The sequence below is a fragment of the Ovis aries genome, chromosome 1, assembly GCF_016772045.2.
Source record: "Ovis aries strain OAR_USU_Benz2616 breed Rambouillet chromosome 1, ARS-UI_Ramb_v3.0, whole genome shotgun sequence".
NCBI lineage: Eukaryota > Metazoa > Chordata > Mammalia > Artiodactyla > Bovidae > Ovis > Ovis aries.
This window is the reverse complement of record NC_056054.1, coordinates 93,939,171-93,958,765: the sequence shown is the minus strand read 5'-3', so window position 1 is coordinate 93,958,765 and position 19,595 is coordinate 93,939,171. Positions and strand designations below refer to the sequence as shown.

The window sequence follows — 19,595 nt, the reverse complement described above, 5'->3', positions numbered from 1 at the left end:
ATGCAGGTCAGGAAGCAACAGTTAGAACTAGACATGGAACAACAGACTGCTTCCAGATAGGAAAAGGAGTACGTCAAGGGTGTATATTGTCACCCTGCTTATTTAACTTATATGCAGAATACATCATGAGAAATGCTGGGCTGGAAGAAGCATAAGCTGGAATCAAGATTGTCGGGAGAAATATCAATAACCTCATATATGCGGATGACACCACCCTTATGGCAGAAAGTGAAGAGGAACTAAAGAGCCTCTTGATGAAAGTGAAAGAGGAGAGCGAAAAAGTTGGCTTAAAGCTCAACATTCAGAAAACGAAGATCATGGCATCCGGTCCCATCACTTCATGGGAAATAGATGGGAAACAGTAGAAACAGTGTCAGACTTTATTTTGGGGGGCTCCAAAATCACTGTAGATGGTGATTGCAGCCATGATATTAAAACATGCTTACTCTTTGGAAGGAAAGTTATGACCAACCTAGATAGCATATTCAAAAGCAGAGATATTACTTTGCCAACAAAGGTCCGTCTAGTCAAGGCTATGGTTTTTCCTGTGATCATGTATGGATATGAGAGTTGGACTGTGAAGAAAGCTGAGTGCAGAAGAATTGATGCTTTTGAACTGTGGTGTTGGAGAAGACTCTTGAGAGTTGCTTGGACTACAAGGAGATCCAACCAGTCCATTCTAAAGGAGATCAGTCCTGGGATTTCTTTGGAAGGACTGATGCTAAAGCTGAAACTCCAGTACTTTGGCTACCTCATGTGAAGAGTTGACTCATTGGAAAGGACTCTGATGCTGGGAGAGATTGGGGGCAGGAGGAGAAGGGGACGACAGAGGATGAGATGGCTGGATGGCATCACCGACTCAATGGACATGAGTTTGAGTGAACTCTGGGAGTTGGTGATGGACAGGGAGGCCTGGCGTGCTGTGATTCATGGAGTCGCAAAGAGTCGGACACGACTGAGCGACTGAACTGAACTGATACTGTATAGGTGTTTTTCTTTCTGGCTTACTTCACTCTGTATAATAGGCTCCAGTTTCATCCACCTCATTAGAACTGATTCAAATGTATTCTTTTTAATGGCTGAGTAATACTCCATTGTGTATATGTACCACAGCTTTCTTATCCATTCATCTGCTGATGGACATCTGGGTTGCTTCCATGTCCTGGCTGTTGTAAACAGTGCTGCGATTAACATTGGGGTGCACGTGTCTCTTTCAATTCTGGTTTCCTTGGGGTGTATGCCTAGAAGTGGGATTGCTGGGTCATATGGCAGTTCTATTTCCAGTTTTTAAAGGAATCTCCACACTGTTTTCCATAGTGGCTGTTGTAGTTTGCATTCCCACCAACAGTGTAAGAGGGTTCCCTTTTCTTCACACCCTCTCCAGCATGTATTGCTTGTAGACTTTTGGATCACAGCCATTCTGACTGGTGTGAAGTGGTACCTCATTGTGGTTTTGATCTGCATTTCTCTGATAATGAGTGATGTTGAGCATCTTTTCATGTGTTTGTCAGCCATCTGTATGTCTTTGGAGAAATGTCTGTTTAGTTCTTTAGACCATTTTTTGGTTGGGTCATTTATTTTTCTGGAATTGAGCTGCAGGAGTTGCTTGTATATTTTTCAGATTAATTCTGTCAGTTGCTTCATTTGCTATTATTTTCTGCCATTCTGAAGACTTTCTTTTCACCTGGTTTATAGTTTCTTTTGTTGTGCAGAAGCTTTTAATTTTAATTAGGTCCTATTTGTTTATTTTTGCTTTTATTTCCAATATTCTGGGAGGTGGGTCATAGAGGATCCTGCTGGGATTTATGTCAGAATGTGTTTTGCCTATGTTCTCCTCTAGGAGTTTCATAGTTTCTGGTTTTATTTAGCTCTTTAATCCATTTTGAGTTTATTTTTATGTATGGTGTTAGAAAGTGTTCTAGTTTCATTCTTTTACAAATGGTTGACCAGTTTTCCCAGCATCACTTGTTAAAGAGATAGTCTTTTCTCCATTGTATATTCTTGCCTCCTTTGTCAAAGATAAGGTGTCCATAGGTGTGTGGATTTATCTCTGGGCTTTCTATTTGGTTCCATTGATCTATAGTTCTGTCTTTGTGCCAGTACCATACTGTCTTGATGACTGTAGCTTTGTAGTAGAGCCTGAAGTCAGGCAAGTTGATTCCTCCAGTTCCATTCTTTTTTCTCAACATTCCTTTGGCTATTTGAGGTTTTTTTGTATTTCCATACAAATTGTGAAATTATTTGTTCTAGCTCTGTGAAAAATACCGTTGGTAGCTTGAAAAATACTGTTGGTAGCTGGATTGCATTGGATCTATAGATTGCTTTGGGACGTATACTCATTTTCACTATATTGATTCTTCTGATCCATGAACATGGTATATTTCTCCATCTATTAGTGTCCTCTTTGATTTCTTTCACCAGTGTTTTATAGTTTTCTTTATATAGGTCTTTTGTTTCTTTAGGTAGATATATTCCTAGGTATTTTATTCTTTTCGTTGCAGTGGTGAATGGAATTTTTTCCTTAATTTCTATTTTCTCATTATTAGTGTATAGGAATGCGAGGGGTTTCTGTGTGTTGATTTTATATCCTGCAACTGTAACATATTCATTGATTAGCTCTAGTAATTTTCTGGTGGCATCTTTAGGGTTTTCTATGTAGAGGATCATGTCATCTGCAAACAGTGAGAGTTTTACTCCTTCTTTTCCAATTTGGATTCCTTTTATTTCTTTTCTGCTCTGAGTGCTGTGGCCAAAACTTCCAAAACTATGTTGAATAGTAGTGGTGAGAGTGGGCACCCTTGTCTTGTTCCTGATTTTAGGGGAAATGCTTTGAGTTTTTCACCATTGAGGATAATGTTTGTGTGGGTTTGTCACATATAGCTTGTATTATGTTGAGGTATGTTCTTTCTATTTCTGCTTTCTGGAGGGTTTTTATCACAAATGGATGTTGAATTTTGCCAAAGGCTTTCTCTGCATCTGTTGAGATAATCATATAGTTTTATTTTTCAGTTTGTTAATGTGGTGTATTGCACTGATTGATTTGTATATATTGAAGAATCCTTGCATCCCTGGGATAAAGCCCACTTGGTCATGATGTATGATCTTTTTAATGTGTTGTTGGATTCTGATTGCTAGAATTTTGTTGAGGGTTTTTGCATCTATGTTCATCAGTTATATTGGCCTGTAGTTTTCCTTTTTTGTGGCATCTTTGTCAGGTTTTGGTATTAGGGTGATGGTGGCCTCATAGAATGAGTTTGGAAATTTACCTTCCTCTGCAATTTTCTGGAAGAGTTTGAGTAGGATAGGTGTTAGCTCTTCTCTAAATTTGGTAGAATTCAGCTCTGAAGCCGTCTAGACCTGGGCTTTTGTTTGCTAGAAGATTTCTGATTACAGTTTCAATTTCCTTGCTTGTGATGGGTCTGTTAAGATTTTCTATCTCTCCCTGGTTCAGTTTTGGAAAGTTGTACTTTTCTAAGAATTTGCTCATTCCTTCCACATTGTCCATTTTATTGGCATATAACTGTTGATAGTAGTCTCTTATGATCCTTTGTATTTCTGTGTTGTCTGTTGTGATCTCTCCATTTTCATTTCTAATTTTATTGATTTGATTTTTCTGCCTTTGTTTCTTGATGAGTCTGGCTAATGGTTTGTCAGTTTTATTTATCCTCTCAAAGAACCAGCTTTTAGCTTTGTTGATTCTTGCTATGGTCTCTTTTGTTTCTTTTGCATTTATTTCTGCCCTAATTTTTAAGATTTCTTTCCTTCTACTAACTCTGGGGTTCTCCATTTCTTCCTTTTCTATTGCTTTAGGTGTAGAGTTAGGTTATTTATTTGACTTTTTTCTTGTTTCTTGAAGTATGCTTATATTGCTGTGATCCTTCCCCTTAGCACTGCTTTTACAGTGTCCCACAGGTTTTGGGTTTTCATTTGTTTCTATGCATATTTTGATTTCTTTTTGATTTCTTCTGTGATTTGTTGGTTATTCAGCAGCATGTTGTTCAGCCTCCATATGCTAGAATTTGTCATTGAGATCTAATCTTACTGCATTGTGGTCAGAAAAGATACTTGGAATGATTTCAGTTTTTTTCAGTTTACCAAGACTAGATTTATGGTGGAGGATGTGATCTATCCTGGAGAAGGTTCCGTGTACGCTTGAGAAAAAGGTGAAGTTCATTGTTTTGGGGCAAAATGTCCTATAGATATCAATTAGGTCTAACTGGTCTATTGTATCATTTAAAGTTTGTGTTTCCTTGTTAATTTTCTGTTTAGTTGATCTATCCATAGGTATGAGTGGGATATTAAAGTCTCTCACTATTATTGTGTTATTGTTAATTTCTCCTTTCATACTTGTTAGCATTTGTCTTACATATTGCAGTGCTCCTATGTTGGGTGCATATATATTTATAATTGTTATATCTTCTTCTTGGATTGATCCTTTGATCATTATGTAGTGTCCTTCTTTGTCTCTTTCACAGCCTTTGTTTTAAAGTCTATTTTATCGGATATGAGTATCGCTACTCCTGCTTTCTTTGGTCTCTGTTTGTGTGGAAAATCTTTTTCCAGCCCTTCACTTTCAGTCTGTATGTGTCCCTTGTTTTGAGGTGGGTCTCTGGTAGACAACATATATAGGGGTCTTGTTTTTGTATCCATTCAGCCAGTCTTTGTCTTTTGGTAAATTGAACCCGTTGGTTGTAAATTGAACCCATGGGTTGTAAATTCAACCCATTTACATTTAAGGTAATTACTGATAAGTATGATCCCGTTGCCATTTACTTTGTTGTTTGGGGTTCGAGTTTATACACCTTTTCTGTGTTTCCTGTCTAGAGAAGATCCTTAGGCATTTGTTGGAAAGCTGGTTTGGTGGTGCTGAATTCTGTCAGCTTTTGCTTGTCTGTAAAGCTTTTGATTTCTCCTTCATATTTGAATGAGATCCTTGCTGGGTGCAATAATCTGAGCTGTAGGTTATTTTCTTTCATCACTTTAAGTGTGTCCTGCCATTCCCTCCTGGCCTGAAGAGTTTCTATTGAAAGATCAGCTGTTATCCTTATGGGAATCCCCTTGTGTGTAATTTGTTGTTTTTCCCTTGCTGCTTTTATTATTTGTTCTTTGTGTTTGATCTTTGTTAATTTGATTAATATGTGTCTTGGGGTGTTTCGCCTTGGGTTTATCCTGTTTGGGACTCTCTGAGTTTCTTGGGCTTGGGTGATTATTTCCTTCCCCATTTTAGGGAAGTTTTCAACTATTATCTCCTCAAGTATTTTCTCATGGTCTTTCTTTTTGTCTTCTTCTGGGACTCCTATGATTCAAATGTTGGGGCGTTTAACATTGTCCCAGAGGTCTCTGAGATTGTCCTCATTTCTTTTAATTCATTTTTCTTTTTTCCCCTCTGATTCATTTATTTCTACCATTCCATCTTCTACCTCACTTATCCTGTCTTTCGCCTCTGTTATTCTACTGTTGGTTCCCTCCAGAGTGTTTTTAATCTCATTTATTGCATTATTCATTATATATTGACTCTTTTTTATTTCTTCTAGGTCCTTGTTAAACTTTTCTTGCATCTTCTCAATCCTTGTCTCCAGGCTGTTTATCTGTGATTCCATTTTGTTTTAAAGATTTTGGATCAGTTTCACTATCATTATTCAGAATTCTTTCTCAGGTCGATTCCCTATCTCTTCCTCTTTTGTTTGGTTTGGTGGGCATTTATCCTGTTTCTTTACCTGCTGGGTATTTCTCTGCCTCTTCATCTTGTTTATATTGCTGTGTTTGAGGTGGCCTTTCCATATTCTGGCAGTTTGTGGAGTTCTCTTTATTGTGGAGTTTCCTCGCTGTGGGTGGGGTTGGACAGGTGGCTTGTCAAGGTTTCCTGGTTAGGGAAGCTTGTGTCAGTGTTCTGGTGGGTGGAGCTGGATTTCTCTCTCTGGAGTGCAATGAAGTGTCCAGTAATGAGTTATGAGATGTCAGTGGGTTTGGAGTGACTTTGGGCAGCCTGTATATTGAAGCTCAGGGCTATGTTCCTGTGTTGCTGGAGAATTTGCATGGTATGTTTTGCTCTGGAACTTGTTGGCCCTTGGGTAGTTCTTGGTTTCAGTGTAGGTTTGGAGGCATTTGATGAGCTCCTGTTGATTAATGTTCCCTGGAGTTAGGGGTTCTCTCGTGTTCTCAGGATTTGGACTTAAGCCTACTGCCTTGGTTTTCAGTCTTATTCTTACATTCAGCTCAAGACTTCTCCATCTATACTTCACTTTCAGATAGTTTCTTGATCCGGCTTATACTTCTCAAGATCTATAGGCCCCTTCCTATGTAGTCGTTGCTAACTACAGGGTTTTGATCTATTTCACCTGTCACTTCCAAGGCGGTTCCCTCTGTTTTCACTTCTTCTGTGTGCTGGCCTCTTCAGTGTCTAATTTCTGCCCTGATACAAGGGGGCGGTGGTGGACGCTTTTTTAGGCTCACTTGTTCAGTCGTGCTGTGGGGAGGGAGGGACACTGCAAACAAATATCACTGGCATGTGCTCGCAGTGTCTCGGCCACACTGAGTTTGCCTCTGCTGACAGCATGTGTGCTTTCCCCGTATACATTGCTTAGGCTGTAGGTTTGCTCTGACGGGAACTGTCTTGAGGCCGGCCCTGGATTGTATGCGCTTCCCAGGTCTAAGCCTCTCGGGTTCAGGCACTCGGGTACTCCTCAGAGGCACAGACTTGGTTGGGCCTGTGCTTTGTGCCCTTCCCAGGTCCAAGCAGCTCAGGTGATCAGGTGTTTGGTGAGCACGGTAGCTGTGACTTATCACCTCCCCCGTCCCTGCTGCTTGGTTTTTTGGGTGTGCAACCGGCGCACCATCTCAGGCGGATGTTGACCATCCAGAATCCCAAGAAGTCTCGGTTAGCAATGAAACCTGTTTGCAGTTTGGTAGATAATGCCTCTCTGGGGCCATGATTGCCCCCTTTCCAGCTCTGGCTGCCTTTGCCTGCCTGTCTCCGGTGGGGGATGGGCCGGTCCACAGCTGGCTAGCTCTAGTCAGTCCTTTGTTCTGTGAGCCGGTTTTCATGTGGTAACTATCCCAGTCTGGTTTGCTATCTCAAGGTAGTTCCCTCAGATTGCCCTCGGGGCATTCAGGCCCAGTCCTTACTCTAAGCAATGCAGCCGGCGCCTCCCTGCCCAGCACCTGCTTGCTAGTGGCGGATGCGGGTGTCAGTGCTGCTTCTCTGCTGGGAGTTACCGTTGGGCACATAATCTGTGGGTTTTAATTATTTATTTTTCTTCCCAGTTATGTTGCCCTCTGAGGTTCCAAAGCTCACTACAGACTTGCCAGTGAGAGTGTTTCCTGGTGTTTGGAAACCTCTCTCTTTTTTAAGACTCCCTTCTTGGGATGGATCTCCATCCCTACCTCTTTGTCTCTCTTTTTATCTTTTATATTTGTTCCTACCTCCTTTCGGAGACAATGGGCTGCTTTTTGGGTGCCGACGTCCTCTGCCGGTGTTCTGAAGTTGTTTTGTGGAATTTACTCTGCATTCAAATGTTCTTTTGATGAATTTGTGGGGGAGAAAGTGGTCCTCCCATCCTATCCCTCCACCATCTTAGGACCACCCCCTGAACTCTTCTATTTCCTTAAGAAATGAATCCCTTTTGATTCTTCGATCTCTCCATAATCTGTGGTTACCAGTAAATCTCCAACGACCCTGGGAAGGAGATCCAGTGGGTGGACTTGCTTCCCGGTTACTTGCTAAATTGCTCTGGCGATCTAAACGATTCATTGGATGGCGGATTTTTGGCATTTGGGGATTAATAGCTATTTGCACCACTGCTGTTATCACTGGTGTTGCTTTACAAACCCCAATTCAAACACATAATTTTATTCAAAATTGGGCTAAAGATGCCCACGCAGGCTCAGATAGATGAGGATGTTCAAGATGAAATACAGGAACTAAAAACAGCCATCAAATGGGTTGGAGATTAATTAATAGATGTACAAAAACAGGTGATGCTAAACTATGATTGGAATTCTACTCAGTTTTGTGTTCAGTTCAGTCGCTCAGTCATGTCTGACTCTTTGTGACCCCATGAATCGCAGCACGCCAGGCCTTCCTGTCCATCACCAACTCCCAGAGTTCACTCAGACTCGCTTCCATCGAGTCAGTGATGCCATCCAGCCATCTCATCCTCTGTCGTCCCCTTCTCCTCCTGCCCCCAATCCCTCCCAGCATCAGAGTCTTTTCCAATGAGTCAACTCTTCACATGAGGTGGCCAAAGTACTGGAGTTTCAGCTTTAGCATCATTCCTTCCAAAGAAATCCCAGGGTTGATCTCCTTCAGAATGGACTGGTTGGATCTCCTTGCAGTCCAAGCAACTCTCAAGAGTCTTCTCCAACACCACAGTTCAAAAGCATCAATTCTTTGGCGCTCAGCCTTCTTCATAGTCCAACTCTCATATCCATACATCATCACAGGAAAAACCATAGCCTTGACTAGACGGACCTTTGTTGGCAAAGTAATGTCTCTGCTTTTAAATATGCTATCTAGGTTGGTCATAACTTTTCTTCCAAGGAGTAAGCGTCTTTTAATTTCATGGCTGCAGTCACCATCTGCAGTGATTTTGGAGCCCAAAAAAATAAAGTCTGACACTGTTTCCACTGTTTCCCATCTATTTCCCATGCAGTGATGGGACCGGATGCCATGATCTTCATTTTCTGAATGTTGAGCTTTAAGCCAACTTTTTCACTCTCCTCTTTCACTTTCATCAAGAGGCTTTTTAGTTCCTCTTCACTTTCTGCCATAAGGGTGGTGTCATATGCATATGAGGTTATTGATATTTCTCCCGGCAATCTTGATTCCAGCTTGTGCTTCTTCCAGTCCAGCGTTTCTCATGATGTACTCTGCATATAAGTTAAATAAGCAGGGTGACAATATACAGCCTTGACATACTCTTTTCCTATTTGGAACCAATCTGTTGTTCCATGTCCAGTTCTAACTGTTGCTTCCTGACCTGCGTACAGATTTCTCAAGAGGCAGGTCAGGTGGTCTGTATTCCCATCTCTTTCAGAATTTTCCACAGTTTATTGTGATCCACAAAGTCAAAGGCTTTCAGTTCAATAATAGTGCCTACAACTGGGAACAAATGAAATTTCATTTACAAAACGTACATAATAATGCCTCTCTGAATGTACAGTTATTTTTTTAAAAATCTTTGAAACATTTTCTAAAAATCTGCCCTTTTCCACTAATTTGAACACTTTAGCTGAACAACTAGCTGATATGGGCTAGACCCACACAGATGGTTTCAAAGCATTACAACATCAGGTCTGGAACTGTAATTTTGGTGATTGTCTTAACAATTATATTTGTTGTCTACCATTGCCTTCATGCAAAAATTGTTAAAACTAAAGACACTCTAATGGTCAGAACCCTTTTTGCAAATATTAATAAATAAGGGGAATTGTCAGGGAATGTTTAACAGGAGGATTCCTGCGTGCTGTTTCTCATAAATCTTATCAGTTCCCTATCAGTTTCTGTTGTCAGAAACTAGTGGAACAGCAAGCTGCTCCCAGGACTGAGGTCATTACGTGAGACAGGCTTGAGTCTCCTTCAGTAAACATTCTCTTTACGGCAAAAGTGCTTAGTCCCGATCCCCTTTCTTGAGATATGGATTGTCTTCTGATCTTGTGACCATTATTAATCCCTCGTTCCCTTGGTAAGGGTTGCTGTACGTTTGGTTTTCTGATCTTTATCATTGTTGAAAGAAATTTCTTGTACAACAGCCTATATATACTCACCGAAAGATCATTAAAGCACCTTTGCTCCATCAGAGCTTGTGTTCCCGTGTCTGTCTGTCTTTTTCCCTCTCTCTCTCTCTCTCCCCCTCCCTCTGGCTCTCTCTCTTTCACTTTCTTATCGTCGACTCTAGACCCCCAGGTTCCGGTCCAACGTTAAGGCAAATAGATGGTGAAACAGTGGGAATAGTGGCTGACTTTATTTTTCTGGGCTCCAAAATCACTGCAGATGATAATTACAGCCATGAAATTAAAAGACACTCCTTGGAAGGGAAGTTATGACCAACCTAGATGGCATATTCAAAAGCAGAATACACTGTTGGTGGGAATGCAAACTAGTACAGCCACTATGGAGAACAGTGTGGAGATTCCTTAAAAAATTGCAAATAGAACTACCTTATGACCCAGCAATCCCACTTCTGGGCATACACACCGAGGAAACCAGAATTGAAAGAGACACATGTACCCCAATGTTCATCGCAGCACTGTTTATAATAGCCAGGACATGGAAACAACCTAGATGTCCATCAGCAGATGAATGGATAAGAAAGCTGTGGTACATATACACAATGGAGTATTACTCAGCCGTTAAAAAGAATTCATTTGAATCAGTTCTGATGAGATGGATGAAACTGGAGCCGATTATACAGAGTGAAGTAAGCCAGAAAGAAAAACACCAATACAGTATACTAACACATATATATGGAATTTAGGAAGATGGCAATGACGACCCTGTATGCAAGACAGGGAAAGAGACACAGATGTGTATAACGGACTTTTGGACTCAGAGGGAGAGGGAGAGGGTGGGATGATTTGGGAGAATGACATTCTAACATGTATACTATCATGTGAATTGAATCACCAGTCTATGTCTGACGCAGGATGCAGCATGCTTGGGGCTGGTGCATGGGGATGACCCAGAGGGATGTTGTGGGGAGGGAGGTGGGAGGGGGGTTCATGTTTGGGAATGCATGTAAGAATTAAAGATTTTAAAATTTAAAAAATAAAAAACTAAAAAATTTTAAAAAAATAAATAAATAAATAAATAAAAAAAAGCAGAGACATTACTTTGCCAACAAAGGTCCGTCTAGTCAAGGCTATGGTTTTCCAGTGGTCATGTACGATGTGAAAGTTAAACTATAAAGAAAGCTGAGTGCCAAAGAATTGATGCTTTTGAACTGTGGTGTTGGAGAAGACTCTTGAGAGTCCCTTGGACTGCAAGGAGATCTAACCAGTCAATTGTAAAGGAGATCAGTCCTGGGTGTTCGTTGAAAGGACTGATGCTGAAGCTGAAACTCCAATACTTTGGCCACCTGATGTGAAGAGCTGACTCATTTAAATAGACCCTAATGCTGGGAAAGATTGAGGGCAGGAGGAGAAGGGGATGAAAGAAGATGAGATGGTTGGATGGCATCACTGACTTGATGGACATGGGTTTGGGTAGACTGCAGGAGCTGGTGATGGATAGGGAAGCCTGGCGTGCTGAGGTTCATGGGGTCACAAAGAGTCGCACATGACTGAGCAACTGAACTGAACTGAAGGGGAAGAAGAAAAGAAAATGAAGTCTGAGTACCTCACTGCCTTCTTGCTTTTTCTCAAATTCCTGGGTCATTTTTATTTTGGAGGGTGACGTGGAGGATTAGGTGGATTTTGCATGATTAGTTGGGAAGACCAGCCTAGAAGGGCAGTGATGTTATAGAACATCTGGTAAGAGCTTAGCAGCAGTTAACCAGCAGCTGCTGCTGCAGAATGGTCCAGAACACAATGTTTTCATCATGCTGACCTGAATTATTAGTTCTAATGAAGTCTTTTGAGTGATCTTCTATCAAAATATGGAACTGATCAACCTAAAATTATGTTTGTTACAGTAGAATTAGCCTATGATGTAGAAGTTAAAAAACAGGCTGGAAATTTCAGCTTTTTTTCCCACCATGACATTGTATCAGATAATTTTGAGTTTCATCAGCTTTTTCTTTTCTTTGATAACTTCCTGTTTATTAGATAGAACTTATGAAATTGAGGTTTCATTGGTCAAAAGTGGTTAATATCACCAGTCTCATATACTTTGGAAATCTGATACATGTAAGTGTGTGTTAAATTTTCTTAATAATGATGAACAACAGCTATTCAGTAGAAAGCAAAAAACAAAACAAAACAAAACCACCCAACCCCCTGAATTGTATGTACTTTAGACCCTCTGAAGATCTGCTGAATAACCCACTGACCAAAAGCACAAGGGAAAGTGATTAGACCGTATTTTATCTGCCCACTGTGGCTATCCAAATTTAGTAAGCTTTATAGAACACAGAGATCATCCAGCAGCCTTACTTTACAGAGAAAATGCAGTCTCCTAGAGCCCAGGCTCCAGTCCAGAGCAGGCCTTGATGCGGTGAGAGGTGTGGGGTTTCATTCTCCTCTGTACCCAGGAACAACTAACACTGTGTTCTGTGCAGCCACAGATACACTGCAGACATGTGTAAGTGGGCCATAATGACTTTTTAATTGGTAACATTAATCAAATAACCATCAATTCTGGTAAACCTGCTCTCAGAAGCTGGTAGGTAGAGAATGTGTTCTATCCCAAAGAAGGACATTGGCAGCAGAACCGAATGCAAAGGACATGTAAAATAGAACCAACAAGGTGGTTCAAGCTGAAGTGCAGCTGGCGTCTTCACCATCTCAGATACAGCGGAGTACATAATCAGTAAATTACACTGTCTTATGTGGCTTTCCAAGTGGTAATACTGACTCACAGTGGGAAATGGAGGCCTGGCTTTGTTTGAACTTCCAACTATGAATTCGAAGAGACACAAGTGTGAGAACAAGAATACATGGGGAGGGGAGGGATGTGGGAGGGGGGGTTCAGGATTGTGAACACGTGTACACTGTGGCGGATTCATGTTGATGTATGGCAAAACCAATACAGTATTGTAAAATAAAGTGAAAAAAAAAAAAAAACAACATAGGTAGTCCGCCCTCCATTAGTAGCAAGAGGGGAAAGGTAGCGTGGGTATGGGAGTTCTGCCAAGTCACTTCTGTGGATCTGGGTGGGGTCTTCAGGAGTGAGCAACCGTGCAGGTTCTCCGCCCTCATGTCTTGTCTCCCTGTCTGTCCTTTTCAGGTTCCACCCTGCAGTCCATCATCTGCTCCAATGACGCACTCTTCTACTTCGTCTTCTTCTACCCTTTCCCCATCTTTGGCATCCTTATCATCACCATCCTGCTGGTGCGCTTCAAGAGCCGGAACTCCAGCAAGAACTCCGAGGGGAAGAATGGCGTGCCCCTGTTGTGGATCAAGGAGCCACACCTCAACTACTCCCCAACTTGCCTGGAGCCCCCCGTGCTCAGTATCCACCCAGGAGCCATAGACTAAGGGGACTGCAGGTGATCGTAAACCACGGAGGAGCTGAGGCTCTCCTCGCTGCATCTTGCTCTACCACCAGGCAGCGGACAGCACCCGACCTCTGGGGCGCCCTCGCAGAACACAGTCAGACTTCAGAAGTGTTCAGAGTCGCCCATCTGTCAGAGGCAGACTGCCGCTAGGTGGCAGTCTTGGCCGGTTAGCTATTTTCGAGCAGATGGCGCCATCCTGCCAGTTAGGTTTCTTGTTTTTGTTTTCGGTAATGTGGTGAGTAGCACCCGGTGGCACGTCTACTCGCTGGTTTATATAGTATTCTCAGATATAGATGTTACAGGGGTTCTTATTCTTTGTAAGGGACTCTTTTTCAATCCCTTTGGTTTACCCTTTTTGGATTCCATGATGTTGTGGATGAATTACTCTGAACTACCAGTGGTGGCAAAAGGAAGGACAGACTTTATAGTGCAAAGGACTCTTCCAAGGCTTTTTTCATTTTTGCACACTTGAAAATCCCACCCATGGATCAAAATGTACTCCAACATTTTTTACTTCCTTAATGAGACTTGAAAATTATGTGTAGTATGGGCCCAATTTGTATCTTATCTTTTCCCTCAGCTGGAGTTGTTGGAACCACTTTGTAGTCAAGATGAAAGCATTGAATTTAGCTTCAAAGAACTGTGTGTACAAGATAAATCCTGCGTATAAACCCCACTAGGAGTAGGTAGTGTCCAGCCCAGCCTATCTGTCTTGGGGGGCAATAGGCTTCATCCTATCCTTGCCAAAAAATAAGCAGACTTGGTTGGAGAACAAGTCAGAAACTCTGAACAGTACATACTTTGCAAGTTAAAGTGGGCAGAAGGTTACTTTCAGCTACTGACTTTCAGATTGATCAAAGTCAGCAATTAGTGAAAGAAGGAAATAAGGCTGGTTGTTGGCTTGGTCTGTTCTGCAAGGGCAGTCTCTGATAACCGTGAGCAGGTGGGCTTCTGTTTCCAGGTGCTTTATCAAACTCTTAAGGGCAAGTGGCCAGTGAGCCTAGAAAGGGGCCAGCAACTGAGCTGAACACATGGGGCTCAAGCAGCCACCACATACACCATCGGAAGGCACAGGAGCCGGCTGACAGCTTAGGTTCATGAACATTGGGACAGTAGCCAGCAGTGGTTTCCAGAGCCTGGCGCTGGAGAACAGGGAGGAATAGCTACCTCCCTGGAGGTATGAAGACGACGTTTTCCTTCTTCCTTCTGACTACATCTTTCTCAAAGATATTGATGTCTTTCTTCTTCACCATTTGACCTGCATCTCACTGCCATAAGAATATCTGCCCAGGGGAAGCCCAGACGCAGCCCTTTGTAATCCTTATGGATTACCCCATCTCAGCAGAACGTGGTCACATGCGTGGACTTTGTACCCTTCCCTTTCTTAGATCTTATTTGCGGCTTTAGGTGATTTGGTTGTTTATTGTTGACTTTTTATTTGGATGTCCCTTAAAGCCTGGTGAAGCCAATGTCACCTGTTATTTTTCACTTGTTGGGCAAGATCCTGGGCTCCGGAGCATCCTCAGTTGCAAGTGCTTCCTTTTGCTTGCTCCATGAAGATGGTTTTGTTTTTTGTTTTTTGTTTTTTTTTTGCCTGGCTTCCTCATACTTTGCTGGCCACTTCTCTGGTGGCCCAGGCGGTAAAGTGTCTGCCTGCAATTCTGGAGACCCAGATTCAATCCCTGGGTGGGGGAGATCCCCTGGAGAAGGAAATGGCAACCCACTCCAGTACTCTTACCTGGAAAATTCCATGGACAGAGGAGCCTTGTAGGCTACAGTCCATGGGGTCACAAGGCGTCGGACACGACTGAGCGAATTCACTTCACTTCCTCATACTTCGCTGGCCGCAAGTGCCGTCTCCCTTTCTTATGAACGTGCAGCTTGAATCCCAAGGGAGAACCCCCTTTGGAAAAAGTGTCCAGGAGTTCTGGAACTAAGTCTAACCCGAGAGATGAGTGTGGAACCCAATCCTGAGGCTGAACAGACGCCAGGGGAGGCTGTGGGATTCCAGGCCATGTGGACGCTGACCCTTACCTGGGTGCTTGGCAGATGCTTTGATGTGTCATAGCCAAGGGAAAGCAACACCGTTGCCTGGCTGTTTTCTGAAGGGCTTGCATAGGCTGCGTTCTCTCCCTCGAAGATATGCCAGTCCTCTCCTGCGACTCTGTGTAGACACCACCACCTTAATCCCACCAATGCCTCACACGCTCATCCCTGTTTCTTGTGCTGCATCAACGCTGTAGAGGCACAGAACAGGTGGAGTGGTGAGGAAATCAGATGGCCTTCGGCCCCATTTCTTCATGTCAGGGTGCGGACTTTCGGTGGGAAATTGCTAGCCCCTCATTTATAGACTGAGTCAACCTGAGAAGATGATGTACTTTCCATCCGTCTGAATGGAAAGATGCTGGAGGGCTGGCTGGAACTGGGACATCTAATGAAGATTTGAGTTTGAATAGGTTCATGGAAAAAAGAAAAGCCAGTGCTGCATATAAATAAGTGAAGCACTTGCAGGAGATTTGAAAGGAAAAAAGAAACCGAAGCCAGTATTTTAATAATTGTCTTTTTTTTTTAATTCTTGTGCATTTTCTGTTGGGCCAGGGGGTACCATCAAAGGGTGAGCTCAAAGGGTGAGCTTTTCTGCTTTGTATGAACATCCCAAGGACCTTCTTTCTTCGGCCATTTCTGTGGATATGTGGCATCTGCTGAGTGGTAATGCTGGCCTCCAGTGGCTGGGAGACCTCATTGCAAGTTGCCTACAGGAGAGACCCAGACAGGAAAACGGCCAACAGCTCTGTTGACTTATCTGCATCGACAATATTGCATTAATAAAAAACAACACTGTGCTAGGCCCATTCCAGGACATGGCTATGACCATACCCTCTTTCCCTAGGGGGTTTCTGTAGCAAGTTTTCATGTTTTTTTCAAACAATGGTTTCTCTGCGTTTACTGTTGAAGAAAAAAAAAGTAGGGTAGACAGACTACCCATGCATGATGTAGAGAGCTGTTGATTTGTTTTTTGTTTGTTTTTTTTTTTAAAAGAAAACTATTTGTAAGATGTTGCACTAAAATGTTTTATATACACTTCAGAGACCTGTAGTAAATTATGTTGACAATATGGCTGTTTACATTGACTGAGTCCACTGTCATCCTTTCTGGTCACTTAATCAGCCACTCTTGGCTATGGAACTATGCCCTGGGGGCCTGGAGTTCTGCCCCTGACATTGGCTTGCTAAACTCAGGGTTTGTGAATTGTGGCCTTTATTATCACACCCCACTCCCAGCCCAAGTGGCACCTTTGTATACAGGATAAAAAGCAACCCTTCCTCAAGACACTTTACTGTCAGCTGCTAAAAAATGTATGTTTATATATATATATATATACACACACACACATATACATATGTATATTTGACAGAGTAAATGTATGTGTATGTATGTAAGTATGTGTGATAGGGCTTCCCAGGTGGCATTGGTGGTAAAGAACCGCCTGCCAGTGCAGGCGATGCAAGAGATGCGGGTTCAATCCCTGGGTTGGGAAGATCCCTTGGAGTAGAAAATGGCAATCCACTCCAGTATTCTTGCTGGGATAACCCCACGGACAGAGGAGCCTGATGGACTGTGGCCCAGGGGGTCGCAAATAGTCCAGCATGACTGAGCATGCACAAGCATGCATGGGTAGACATCTACCCTGACTGTCAAGACCAGAGTCGTCTCAGCACACAGACCCAGAGGCCAGATAGGCCAGTTCAGAATCTAGCTTGCTTTTGGGTGGGGGTGGGTGGGGTAGAGGTAGGGAGACAGGACATGGTAAGAGGAAACTGACAGAAGAGAGCAGGAACTTGGGACAAACTTCTGCTTGGTCTTGGCAGCAGGACCTCACCACCTTCTTCCAACGCTAGTATTGTCTTGACCACAAATGCTCAGCACACCTTTTCCAGAATGGAAGAAAACCCAAGAGCTGTGGGTTCCTGTGCAGTGAGGCCACATGGCACACCCATCTCTTCCCTGCACAACTCAAATGCTGGGAGGTTTGGGGGGGGGGGGTTCACCACATCTGCAAATTGGGAAGAATGATAGCATGATTAAAGCTATAGCAGTGACACGTGGTTAGTCAGAACCCAACTGTAATTCTTCAAAATTCACAGAATGTGCAGAAGGAACTAGATGGAGGTGAAAAGCAAAAGGAGGTACTTCCTTTTTTTTTTCTTTTCTTTTTAAAACTCAGGCCTTTCAAAGGCTTTTAATATGTGCTTTCCTCTGCTTCCCAGCCCCATTTTCTGCATGCTTATCAACTTCTTGCAGCTGCTGGCTTGGCCAGGAGTTGAAATGTGACTGTTTATCTCTTGGGTACCCGGAATGGTTCCATGTTAAGTCTTATGTATTATTTTCACCTAGTTTTCTCCTAATGCTGTCTTTTCTGCTGGGGAACATTTGAAAAAGGGAAACAGAATATTACAGAATAAAAATTACCCCGACACACACACACACCCTCTTGGTGCTAACGTGCCCAGTGTTTATTTAAATAAAGTGAATTTACACTTCCACATGGGGCAAGGACCATTTTCATGTATGCAGGATTAGAAGCAGTGTTTTGTTCTCTCTAGGATTCCTAAGCTTCCTGGGTGTGGTTCCAAGTTTGGCAGGAACTACAGCCAGAGAACCAGAGGGTGACATGCTGGGAAGAGCAGCAGCCTGTCCAGGCCACACAGGCAGACTGAACAAGCCCTCCTTTCTTCTAGGCCATGTTTCTTTACAGTGACAAGCAGATAAAACTGGACCTCTCCACACTGGCCACAGGATGTAAAATACATCCAGCCCTTCTTCTGGTGCCCAGTCCTCAGTAGGCCATCTGCCTGCTACACTGCAGATCCAGCCTTTCTGAGCCACGTTTGATTCATGAAGTCTGCTACCAGGCATATATAGGCGTATCTGAAAATGTTTGTTGGAACCACAGCATGTCTCTTAATGAAAGAGCTGGCATCATTCATTTGGCCAGAGACATGGCCAACCAAGGAAGACTTAATGAACCATTCCTTACCTGGTACTTGGAGACCATGACCTGGAGATGTTTCCCGGTCCCAGGTGACTTGGTGGTCCTTTACTTGTCCCTGCTCAGAGGGGGTTGAGAGCTTTTGCTGGCCCAGTCCAAACAGTAGTATAGCTGCCCGTCCTATACGAAAGGGTAAGAGTGGTGCTTTGGACTTAAGCTTGGTTGGACTCCCAGTTCTGTGCCTTGCTGTGTGTCCTTGGGCAAGTCATTTACCTTCTCTGATCCTCAGTTTCCTAATCTGTAAAAACAGGGACATCATTAAGATTAATGCAGGCAATGCACTTAACACAGGGCTTGAGTACTCAACAGATGTTTGCTGTTATATCACTTCCCAGTTCAAAACCTTTGAGGGGTTTTGAGGGGCTCCCCAGAGTTTAAAGTTCTGACTCCATCTTACCTTTCTAAGTTAAACTGAATTCTTGCCAGCCCAGAGTAGAGGAGAAACTTGACCTTCTCACTTTCTATGCTACACACTTGTACCTGCCTTATCGTACATTGGTCCCAGGAATTTCACAGATAGAGACACCTTTTACAATTTCATGGCTAATTTAAGAAATAATTTATGGATTCTTACAGTGTAGTTCAAGTATCTTGAGTGGTTTGGGGGTCCCCACCTGAGGATGATGGCAATCACAGCAAGAATAAAGCCCATTTCCACTCTTTCACAACTGGCAAACAGGTTGGTGTTTGTTAGGACAACAGAGGGTCCAGTTCATGAGTCCAGTTCATGGGAGGAGTTTCCTGCCCACATAGTAAGGAAGAGTTCCCTGAGCCTCAGTGGCTGAGCAGAGGTCACTCTGGTGCTTCTGTCTGAAAGAAAAGGAGCTGTCAGGGAAGCCCATGCCAGGAGCTGGTTCTGGGAATACAGTAGTAACTGAGCCTGGGAGCAGGTGGATTTGAGGCAAGAGGACTAGTCAATAAGATAGAGATTTCAAGTCCCTACTGCAGCTCGAGGGACAGAGATTTGGGGAGGCCAAACACTGAGGGAGTGAACAGGTCTGACTCCTCAGCCTGAGGGTTAGGAGGAAGAGTGAAACAGAGCAAATGGAGAAGGGAGAAACCCGAGGCTGGAAATCCCAGCTCTGAGTAGGGGAGTGCTGGGGTGGGAGTCAGTCTTAAGGAAAAGATGACTGCCCTGCAATGAGGAAAGGTAGGCACTTGAGAGGGGTGGGGAGGTTGGGGCTGCACCAGGGAACTGTACACATTCTAGCAGTTGTCTAGCATGTCCCATTTCCTTTCGTTTTAGTATTTGATTGCCTTCTCCGAGTATTTGAGGAAAGAGTGCTTCAAAGAGGCTGTTTTATCTAGAGTCATCAATGGGGCATGTGTGCTACTCGCTCAGTCGTGCCCGACTCTTTGCGACCTCATGGACTGTAGCCCGCCAGGTTCCT

At 43.2% G+C, this 19,595-nt stretch overlaps 1 protein-coding gene across 5 annotated transcripts in view; it reads left to right on the top strand.

Annotated features, from left to right (window-relative positions):
- The window catches only part of IGSF3 (immunoglobulin superfamily member 3), a 132,548-nt gene extending 116,269 nt beyond the window's left edge, over positions 1-16,279 (top strand). For all 5 annotated transcript variants that reach the window (XM_060401604.1, XM_042253039.2, XM_042253051.2 and 2 more), the window contains one exon: positions 12,884-16,279. In XM_060401604.1, the coding sequence (XP_060257587.1) occupies positions 12,884-13,134 (251 nt within the window). In that variant the 3' untranslated portion in view covers positions 13,135-16,279. The remainder of the gene's footprint in view (positions 1-12,883) is intronic.
- Positions 16,280-19,595: the final 3,316 nt, after the last annotated feature.